Genomic DNA, 12,119 nt, shown 5'->3' on the forward strand with positions numbered 1-12,119 from the left:
GGTAGGGGGCACTCGAGGAGTAATTCCAGCGCTGCGGTTAATAACAGAAGGCAGATTTAGGAGAAACAGGGAAACAGACGAGTACATTGTATTTGTAGATTCAGAGAAGTCTTTTGATAATACGGAATACAATAACATATTTTCCATTCTTAGCTAATGTGGTGTCCAACTACGAGGACAGAGCACTAATCAATTTCATTTTGTAAAGCAGACTGACGTAGTCGGTATTGACCGAAACGTACAAGAGACCAAAATCAAGACATCAGTAAGGCAGAGTTGATCACTGTCACTACTGACAATTTGTGTACTTCATTTATTTATTTATTTATTGTACCGTTACAACAACGAATAGTACGAAGTAAATATAGTGAACATTGGTGTACAGAAGAGTCAGAGTGAGAAGGATGTCGTTGTGAGAGTTGTTTATCATCATCAGCATGATGACATCGCGGTGGTCACTGAAAATGTAAGGGAATTCAGTTACGTGCTCAATCAAATGGAACTTGTGCTAGCTGGTCGCTGTAACATGTGCTCAAGCAAAACAAAAACTAAGGTAATGATGTGTGCAGCTGGTGAATAGTTAAATGTTCATCTTGGACAAGATACTCTTGAAGAGTTGGATGAAATTTGGAATCTCGTCAGTAGAACGGATAAAAGAAGGAAGATGCAAGAAAGAAGTAGAAGTGGGGGTTACACAAACCAGTAGTCCTTGCCATAAAAAACAGCTGCTGTAAATCAGGACTATAAACACTGAGATCAAAAAAAGATGGATGAAAAGTCTTGTTTGAGGTCCATGGGCGCAAATGTTGACTATGATTAAGACAGAAATGAAACGATTACAAGCGTTTAAAATGTGCTGCCGTAGGAGACTGTTGGAGATGGGCTGATCGAGTGAGAAATGAATACTTTCTGCCGTCAGTCAGAGAGAAGAAACGCTTAATATAGACCATAATAAACCGAGACAGAAAATAGCCGTGGCCTATATACACATCAACAAAAGTTTTGCATCACCTCTTTATTTATAAATTCAAAAAGTGATTGTGAGGCATGCATACGTATTCATTTGCAGTGTGTCCATATCCGCCCATGGGAGTGGGGGGCGTGTTTTTACAGTACTTCTAAGCAACGTCAGTACTTGATAGAGCGTCTCCTGGCTCGGATGCAGGCTTAAACCCATCGTGGCTTACCATGGATGAGATCATAATTCAAATTGTCCCACTCGTCAATGGCGAGTCCCGCAGAGTACATGGTCGCTGTCGACGTCCAAAACCACTTCGTTCCATCGATCCCACACATGTTCGATTGGGTTCTTGTCCGGGGAATAGACAGGTCACTCCTTTCTGGCGATACTGGAATGCTGAAGCAACGTGTTCAAGAGAACAGCACGGTGAGTACACGAGTTATCATCGAGGTGAAAATCTCACGAAAAGTTTGGCGATATGGTCCCACAGTTGGTTGCAGTATCTTGTCCGTGTACCGTAAAGCAGTGAGACTGCCTTCAACAACCACGAGAGATGTACCGTGGCTCTTGTTGCACACGTGGGACAGTGTTGGAAACGTTCGATAATATCGGGCTGTCTCCACACACGTCTGCGATTATCAGGGTACAAAAAGATCCGAGTTTCGTCCGTAAATAACACAAGCGCCAATCTCGGAGCGCCCAGTGAGCATGGTGTCTTTCCAATCTGTAACGGAGCCATGGTGTTACGGAGTACGACGTGGTACTCGCCACGGTCGTTGTGAATGAAGATTTGCTTCATGCTATCGTCTCTTACCAGTTTGACGCGATACGAATACGTGACGTACCACAGCCCCTTCGAAAGCCAAATTCAATTCTGGAGCACTCATACAATGGTTTCTTTGATTCAGAAGTTGTAGATATCGATCATCCAATGCACCCATCGAATTTGGACGGTCTGTGCGATGTATGTTCTTAATACTGCCTGTCAATTGGAGCCCATTCCACGTTAACACCATATCGCTCACTCCAGTGCACAAGTCGAGCAATTGCCCTGGTTGACGATCCTTCCGCGCGTAACATTAAGATCCGATCACTGGTCGCGGCTGTTCTACGTGGGATCATGGAAGTTCACTCTACTGTTCCACAGACGTCGCTAATGCGTCCCTACTGGTGCTTTACATTCAACTGAAATGCTGCAATCCATTCGACTGCAGCGTGCTATCCGTAGGCAGCGCTCATGGTAACTGCGTGTATGTTCAAAATCGTTGATGCTTTCGTGGCCGCTTGTTGACAAACTGCCCATTGGCTTCTGTCTCGGGTTCTTCGGCCGACGTTCATCTAATGATTTTACTGACTTTTCGCTAGCACGAGTGGCTGGTATTGTCAAAGCTTCACCTTCCATTGCCGGTGGTGAACTGGAGCCGAGCTCGCGGCCGCAGACTATATATGTACCCGGCGCGCCAACGTCCGAGGGCTTCTCCGCGGTCATTTCCGGTGCGGTTCTCCTCTTGCTACCTGCGACGGTCCTTCGCTGCAGTACGAGAAGCCAGGATCCGTTGACCTTAAGGCTTTCTTCTTTCTTGTTGAAACTGTCTGTTGGTGTGTTTTTGTATTTCTACAGCTTCTCTGAACAAGTTCGTGTGATAGTGCTTCTCTACAGCCAGAATTTCCGTGTCGGCAAATTTTATTAGTTGGTCGGTCTCACTCAGTGCGTGCTCTGCTATGACCGATTTCTCCACCTGCCCCAACCTGCAATGTCGCTTATGTTCTTTGATCCTGGGCATCGCGTCGAATTGAACTTGGATGAGAGAAGCGAGTACGTCATTCCATGCTGCTTCAAATCTACGCCAGGGTTGATCGGTCATATTGGCTGGCGAGCTATGGTGTGCCAGTCTGTCGACAACCCATGGAAAGATGTTCCGATTGGCAGAGAGACCTTGAAATGCGCGAGCAGGGCAACAGCCGAACAGCCTCTGTATCGAGACAGGTCATGACAGAGAGAGCAACATGCGATCTTGGGTAACGTTGTTGAAAGATGACGTCACAGAGAGCTTGAAAATAAGGCACATCTGTCGCCCATACCTTCTCGGAAATGTAACCGCTGTTTTCCGGATCACCGATTATGTGACCGAGAGATGATTGTGTTGTGTGTCCAATGGCACAGCATTATCATCACAACAGGTGCTGGGCGTGTATGGCTGTGACGAATACGTCCTGGCAATGTTCATACTACTCGGAGCCTCCTCACAGGAATCTGTCCATTGGTATATTGTACGCAGAATATGGACTTGTCTGAAAAGCCATCCCTGTTTCCAGTGTTGTTGGATGCACGACATCGGCACGCCTCTCTCTGGTTCCGTGTGAAGGGAAGTTGCATCAATGATCGCTATGTTGACAGTCCATATTGCCCCAGACGTCATCGCACTGTCTGTTTTATTCGAGGGGTGGGGGTGGGGGGTGGGGGCGAAAAGTAATGCCTCTCAATTCTTTATTCTGTTGTCAGACTCGGTTGAGGTGTTACATGTCATCCTGATTTAGGTTTCGCGTGATTTCCCTAGATCACTCCAGGCAAATGCCGGGATGGTTCCTTTGAAAGGGCACGGCCGACTTCCTTCCCCATCCTTCCCTAATCCGAGCTTGTGCTCCGTCTCTAATGACCTCGTTGTCGACGGGACGTTAAACACTAATGTCCTCCTCCTGTTATATGTCATGCATGTTACACAGTGGACTGCCCCACTTCGATAGGAAGGGTTCCAACTTGAAGCGTGTAACAAGACGGTGTGTGAAGTAAATACGTCTGTGCGCGAGAAATCTGTGCCTGAGAAACAGCGTGCTCTAATCGAGTTTCTTACAGCAGAAAACGTGCCACACTCGGAGCATCCTCTCCTTCAGCATGACAATGGCAGATCACACACGAGCGCTGCGACATCTGTAACCTTCCGACGCCTTGTGTTCACGGTCATCGATCATCCTCGATACAGTAACAACATGCCCCCATCCGATTTTCACCTGTTTCCAAAACTTGAAGAACGTCTTCGAGGACTTCACTTTGATAGTAATGAAGCGATGCAAGCAGAGGTGAGTCAGTAGGCATTGTGCACCATAGTAAACGTTCCATGGTTCGTTAGGAACATAACGATTCACAATGACTTACAAATAAACACTGTTCCAGAGGAGATTCGATCCATGTCGGAAAACTTTTATGCCAGATTTCCTTCCTCCAGCAAATCATTCATTCGTGAATTATCCATGTATGAAACACACAAACATAAGCGTCCTATATTTATATTGTTACCACATCTGGAATCCAGACTGAGTCTGACATCCGCCATGCAGTGAAATAACCATTGTTCGAACATATTGTATTTATGTATGCTGCCGTCACACATCATTGTAAATAGTGTACCGTAACACTGTAAATTGTAATGTTTAAACTGCAATATTGTGCACCGTAAACAATATTTTGCTCTTTTTATTTCAAATGTCATGTTGTCCTATTGTTACATATAACGTTAAAATTATTTGTAAATCTTCTGATATTTACAGTTACTAATGACCTAGTCCTTGTAACTCAAAACTTGAATCCACGTTATATACTCATTTGTATTTTGTCATCTTGTGGGGTTTTTATAGGCTCCATGGCAAATGTTTTGCGCCATCACTGTCATTTTCAGCTAGATATACGAAATATTATGTAATTGGGTGGAAAAATCCGCGGGTCGGAACTCTATAAAATAAAAACGGAGTTTATGGCTTCATTAACAATGTCAAACATTCTACAGTGATAGTATCTACAAAACTGGTCTCCCGCTTTGAGAAATGTGTTCGTCGCCAAGGTTACTACAATGAGAAATTAATATGTAGACATGAAGTGTGGAGTTGTAGAATGCTAATAACGTTTGTTTTATTTAAAAAAGCATTCAGGGTTTTCATATAAAATATTCGGAGGCAACACTTTTGAGCAGGTCCTCGTAGTTGTTTTGCTTCAAGCAAGTCCATTTCCGGATTTGGTGTATGTAACGTGACTGTACGATACTGCACGGCCGAGCGAACAATGGGTCCGCCTTCTCGGGCACAGGTCCCGCGGGGTCGTTGAGGTCCTGCATGTATTGAGTACGGTTCTCCTTTATTCCATATGCACACAGCAGACCTGGGATTCAAACCAACGCGATCTGGAATATCGCGGAGCGATAGACCGCAGTCTTGAAAGGCCACAGTCCTGCCGCTTTCGAATTGTAACCCACCTTGGTAGACTTCTCTCCTTCTTAGACGAGACATAATACGATGATCTAACAAACAACCAACACCGAAATGAGAGTTTTGAACGAGAAACCCACTGTCTACTCCTTCCTTATGCAAAAAATGCGATTGCCAATAATCTCGCATACTTTGTGCGAACGATCTGAAATGTTAACCATTTGCGTAGTCAAGCAAGAAGTACACTTCATTCTAATTTGACGCTTGTGACACGTCCACCGTGTTCATGGTGTTGCTGCTTGAACACACGACAGTGTAGTTGATACTCCTTTGACTTTCTATTTCGTATATGATGTTTAGTCCGCCACTAGCTGTATTAAAAATACTTTAGCGTTTGTAATATCAATTATCGGAGTACAGCGTTTTGACGTACAGGGCCTTATAAACCGAGAGTCACTTGTAACTCTTCAGAATTGTTAGTTTTCTTATGTTTCTCCTCTCTCTCCTTGCGCCTTTGCTCTAGCATCAGGACGCTGTTGGGCGGAAATATCAACCTTACCTGGAAATAAAATACAGAGAGTAAGCTTTGAAGGGTTAGGCAGAACTTACCCGCAGGTGTCCCTGGTCCTGGGCTGGGTGAGCCTCCTCCGGAAATCTGGCTCGACTGTCGTCTGCAAAAAAAAAGAGAACAAACTTAACCTCACATATTAAAATGTTGCACTTTATAAAATATGAGAACAAAATACAAGTAACAGAGCTGTCCTCAATGACCATCCTAATTTTTTTTTTTTTTTTTTTTTTTTTTTTTTTTTTTTTTTTTTTTTTGCCGGTGCATTCATTGCTCTATCAGATTTCTGGCGTGCAGCCCTCCCAACTCCATTTGTTCCACTGATATTCGGACTGCATACCATCCGGCCATCATCCGAGTGAGTCGACCGACTCAAGCTACAGCCTTTTATCGTCTTTGCGGTTGATTGTAGTTTCTTGGGTTCCTTTTTTGATTATATTCTCGATCTTCCTTCTTGTGTTCTTCATTTGATAAGTGGTTTAATATTCAATAAGAAACACAATTTAACCGTTCTAGTTCCACTGGGATCAATATGATCCCATAAGCTCATTGGAAAATCATATCTCAATTATTTTCAAAGCTTTTCTTTTTCAGAATATATAACTTTCTCTCTCTCTCTCTGAGACAATTGTGTCCAAAGATGTTTTGTTCAATTTTATATTTATAACACAAAAAAAAAAATGGTTCAAATGGCTCTGAGCACTATGGGACTTACTTTCTGAGGTCATCAGTCTCCTAGAACTTAGAACTACTTAAACCTAACTATCCTAAGGACATCGCACACATCCATGCCCGAGGCAGGATTCGAACCTGCAACCGTAGCGGTCGCGCGGTTCAAATGGCTCTGAGCACTATGGGACTTAACATCTATGGTCATCAGTCCCCTAGAACTTAGAACTACTTAAACCTAACTAACCTAAGGACAGCACACAACACCCAGTCATCACGAGGCAGAGAAAATCCCTGACCCCGCCGGGAATCGAACCCTGGAACCCGGGCGCGGGAAGCGAGAACGCTACCGCACGACCACGAGCTGCGGACGCGGTCGCGCGGTTCCAGACTGAATCGCTTGGCCACCCCGGCCGGCCTTTACAACACATTAAAATGTATTCATGTTGTTTTTTGCACTGAGTACCACTGGGGTCAATATGACCTCAATCTGAATTTCATTTTTGTTTCTTGAATGTAATGTTTATGAAAATAGAATCATTATTGTTACATTGAACAAATGTAGTGTATCTTTTTGTGTTAATTCGTTAAATAACTGCCAATATATTCTATGTAAATTACTTGGGATCTATAGGACCCCAGTTGCACTCAGTGAGAGAAAAAACACCTGGTAGTAGGCCGGTTAAATGCGTAATGCTTTATTTGCATGACAGAGTGGAAGAGAAGAGTTCTCTTGTAAGTTTTAGCGAAGCAGCACGACAACGGAGAGAGAAACAAAGAATGAGAGACAGCGCTCTTTGGAGTTTCGATCGACCAGGAGCGTCTAGATTTGTCAACGTCTTGTTGCCATCCTCGACTCGGCGAGAGGATGGGCCTTGTAACAGCGCTGACCTTCCATCTAACTTACTCACTCGACGAAAGAAACATCGCGTGAAACGAGCCCACGCTACGTCTACAAACGACGGCGTGTCACAGTTCAACGACCGAGACAAATTACTGGTACCAGATTTTATTTTGATTTACGAGGGAGACAGCGATAAACTGTTGATCGCTGCCTCTTTTTTTAAATCGAAATAAAATCAGATTATTTCGATAAATTATAAACAATGGAGCCAACAGTTACACAGAATTGTAACTGACAAAAACAAGTCTGTGTTCAAATCAGTTTTCATTAGATATTTGTTACAATGGATAATAATGAAAGGTTACCTGAACACGGGAGAAATTGAAAATTAAGAGAGAAAGATTCAGGCTTTGTCGATCATCTTTTAACAGAAAACCACTCATACGATATAGAATTTACATTCTGTAAAGAAAAGTAGAAAGGTGACGCTGGTAGAAATACTTGAAATCAACAAACATGTCAGCTTAGTACTAAAAGCTCAAACTTAATTTTCTTTCTCCCCTCTTTTAAATTAAGTTTTAGTTACAAAGCACAGAGTGAAATTGTAAATTCAAAATAATTTTTCATCAATTGTTAAATGTATCTACAAAAAACGCTGTATCATTTTTTGGTTAATGTAATTACTTCTACGCGATAAAAAATGCAATACTTCCGTATGTCAACACTCTAACAAGTCAGGTTGGTATCTTCTGTGAAAATAAAATTCGTGTAAGTTGCACTTCACTGTTTCTGTGTTCACGACATACAGTTGTCACCTGAAGAGGCCTAAGAAGCCGAAAGGAAGTGGGTGACCAAATAAACTAATTTTGCAGAACATCAATAAGTGTTTCTTATTTAATATAATAATGACTTTGAAAGAAAGCACAGGATCTAATTAAACACCCTCTGGCCAATTTTGCGACAAAAAGTAAGGAACGACTTAATCAAGCCTGATACAATCGATAAGTGGTTAAAGAATATTTGGAATAGGATTCATTTATAAAACGCAGCAGCGTTTATGTTTCTTTTCATTATTGAATCGTTGTGTTCTGGGGATCATAACAGCATTTTGCAATCGTAACTGACTATGAATGTTGGTAGTCATAATGGCACTTAAGTACTTTGGCTAAAGTAATTTAAAAAAGTAGAGTAGCAGTCTGGGGCATGCGTTATGTGAGTTGAATTCTAGTTAAAGAATGGAAGGATGAAGAATAATATTTAACAGCCCGTCAACATCGACGACATTACAAAACGGAACTGCTCAAAGGTGGAGAAGGAAATGCCATGACCTTGCTGAAGTAAACATTAGGATTTCGTTAGAAACGATTTAGGGAATCCACAGAAAAACAAAACCAGGACGACCAGACGGAGATTTTAACCCTCGCGTAGCCAGTTCTTACTCTAGTGACTTAATGACACAGCTATCGAAGGACGGATGACGATTGGCAATTCTCTGCCTCATGATGACTGGGTGTTGTGTGTTGTCCTTAGGTTAGTTAGGTTTAAGTAGTTCTAAGTTCTAGGGGACTGATGACCATAGATGTTAAGTCCCATAGTGCTCAGAGCCATTTGAACCATTTGAAAATTGACAAACAGATTCAGAATTGTATAGTAGAAGCATCTAGCAGGAGAGCCCATCAATGCCGTCCCTCCACGTATGAGAAAGGAAAGAGAACTTGTCTGATTTAAATTCATTCATCATAATCGTTGTTTTTCGAAAGACTGCAACTGTAATGAAATATTTCACCAGTTATTTTTTTCAAGCAAGCACGACGCCTTTAAGGAATTTATTCCCATTTTCAAATGCAACTATTTACACTGGTATTGTACGTAACGTCTCAGGGTGTTGTTCTACTTCGCTTGCCAGGCAGCCGTCGTTTTATGATCTTACTGCGATCGCAAAATATAAATTTGGAATTTTTTACGCACTAATGTTAAAGAATAGTTAGAAAATAGTATTTTCTAAGTTTGTGTAACAAATTCCAAGATTTATATTTTCCGATACAGTAAAAATACAAAAGACTATTGCAGGGCAAGAAAAGCAAAACAACACACGCGCAGGCATCACATGCAATAAATAGTTGCACTTGAAAATAGGAATAAATTCCTGAAACTCATCGTGCTATACGTGCAGTGTTATATTTAAATCGAAATTTCTGTAGCTTGTAGTTATATGTAGCACAGCAGATACAGTAAGCGAACTGGCTTGTGAGACTTGACGCAGTTTCCGTCTCGAGTGCACGTGCTGAGAGGAAAGACGGCAGCGGACCTTGCCCCACATGGTCTGCCTTGGCCGGCCATACTGGGCAGCGACCCGAGGCTACGTGAGCTCCAGTTATCACAGGTCGCGTCATCATTTCTACACAGCTACCTGCTATCAGCAACGTGCAACCCGCGTAAAATACTTTCATTTCTAATCCAGAAAGGTATTCATAAAATGAAAAGTAATGTGTTCACAGGCTCACACAAAATTACATGGCACACAAACCTTAACAATAGAAGCATTGTTTAACAGGTAGGAGGAAGTTGACAGTAATAATACGTATAAAAGAATTAATGTATAGAACATCTGTTGTCACTACACAATAAACATATTACTTATAAAGTTACTGAAGATTGATGTTTCCGAAATTAGCAACTTCGTAGTAAGTATCTGAAAAGCCGTTCGGGGAACCGTGAAGCGCATTCATAAGGATAATAAAATTGTCGATGCAGACGCGTACAGCTGGGTTCACAACGATTTAAATGGCGAGAGATACGTTATTGCACCACAAGTTTAAAGAGATAGCTACACATTAGCACCTGCCGACGAAGTTACCTATCACACACCTTTTTCCATACGTGAGTGTGCTAGACTAAGCTTATTAGATTGGAGCAGATGCATCCGAGCAACAAAAGATAAATTAAGTACAAATGTACGGTTCTGACCAAAGTTCTAGGGGACTGATGACCTCAGATGTTAAGCCCCATAGTACTCAGAGCCATTTTTTTTTCTTTTATAGTGTTCTGTGAATTCATTCTGAGCGTGGAGACATGGTAACATTTTTTTTCACGTTTAGAGTCCAGTAATGAGGCAACATTCCATTTAAGTGGAACAGTGAACCACTACACCAGCCACGTATCACAGCCAAACACGAGAGAGACTCTCCTTAGCTTCACGTATTTTGCGCCTCACGTATTTTACGGCTCACTTTTTTGGGGGGGAGGGGGGGGGGGGGAAAGATGGTTACAGAAGTCGCGTACTTGAATATGTTGGTCTGGCTTTTCCCACAGCTGCGAGAACATGACAAAAACCTTATTTTTCAGCAGGACGGGGCACCACCATACTGGTGATACATGTAAGAGCATTTCTTAATAATGAGCTGGTTCAACGATGGCTCGACTGTGAAGGGAGTACGGATCTCGCATTGCACCATTGGCCTCCAAGGTTTCACGCTACGTGAATTTTGTGGAAATTTGTGAGAGACTCCTCTTATGTGCCACCCCTTCAATGAACTTTGAGTGAACTCAGTGACGCCGAAAAGTAAAAGCAGTATACGTGGTAACTCCAGACATGCTTGCAAAAGTATGGGACCATTTTGACAATCATCTGGATGATGGTACACGCATCCGGTGGAGGGCAAAAGTATGGGACGATTTCGACAGTCATCTGGATGATGGTCGTGTGTCAGGTGGAGGGCAAAAGTTTGATGAAACTTATTGCAGCACTCTGTAGACTTTTTGACTAGGTGATATTTGGCTGGCCAGATTGCTTGTCTTCCTACTGTGCACTGCGTTGAGCGACACTGATTGGCTGCAGGGAGCAGCGGTGGCGGCCATGTGTTCGCCACAGACAAGGCCGTCGGTGTCCGGCGAGGCCGCGGCGTTCTGTTTGTAGCATACATGGCTCTGCCCGCTGCCGGGCCTTAGCCTATTCCGCAGACCCGCACTTCCATTCCTGTCATCCTCAAGGCCGCGCGCCCCTGGGAGACCTGTCTCAGCGACGTGATCTGTTGCCGGCCCTTCCGAGGGAGCAAAGATTTGCGTTACGCGCGGCACCTGCTCTCCGCGTCTTTCTCCCTTTTATAGACAATGAGGTCCGTGTCACATAACGAATGTTTCGGTTTCACTGCCCGTGAGAGTGGAGTATGAGACAACTGGGTGACGGTCACGTATTTCGTGCAGAAGTAACGTCAGTCGAGAAACGTGAAAGCCTGCGTATCTGGATCTGGAGAGAATGAAGTCTTTTATTGTACTGTACAATGCTTGCATCAGAGACATACCATACTTCAAATACATTTTGTGTCGATCTGCTCCAGATTTTGCAAACGTCCATAAAGTTAATGAAAGCTGGTACGATATTACTACTAAACTAAAGAGCAACATCAGTTTTGCCGGTCGGGATGGCCGAGCAGTTCTAGGCGCTACAGTCTGGAACCGGTGACAGCTACGGTCGCAGGTTCGAATGCTGCCTCGGGCATGAGCGTGTGTGATGTCCTTAGGTTAGTTAGGTTTAAGTAGTCCCATAGTGCTCAGAGCCATCTGAACATCAGTTTTCACATGCTTAAAGTATTGACTGAAGTCGCTTCCATTTGTGAGTGATTATGCAAGTGTGGTCAGAAAGTCTAAAAAGCTCGTATGGGTGTTGCAGGGTAGGTTGTACTGAAAAATAATAGTTAAGAAAAAAATTCGATACGTTGTGTTAATTAGCACTGAAGTTAGTCAGTAACGCCGTTGCACGCAAAAATTCAAGCGTGTTCTTCGTTTGGTCTCCAAAGAGAGCAATACAAAAATTTGAAATTAGACGGTAGTAAGGATCGAAACCGAGCCAAAGACTGAGCAGTCTCGTGCGCTATCATCTA

General features: G+C 43.0%; 1 protein-coding gene across 1 annotated transcript in view; it reads right to left on the reverse strand.

Annotated features, from left to right (window-relative positions):
* LOC126256894 (uncharacterized) overlaps positions 1-12,119 on the reverse strand; it is a 758,813-nt gene that overhangs the window by 115,019 nt on the left and 631,675 nt on the right. Inside the window, exon 3 of the mRNA XM_049955519.1 lies at positions 5,768-5,829. Coding sequence (XP_049811476.1) covers positions 5,768-5,829 — 62 coding nt within the window. The remainder of the gene's footprint in view (positions 1-5,767; positions 5,830-12,119) is intronic.

This window comes from Schistocerca nitens, chromosome 1 (genome assembly GCF_023898315.1).
Source record: "Schistocerca nitens isolate TAMUIC-IGC-003100 chromosome 1, iqSchNite1.1, whole genome shotgun sequence".
Lineage (NCBI taxonomy): Eukaryota > Metazoa > Arthropoda > Insecta > Orthoptera > Acrididae > Schistocerca > Schistocerca nitens.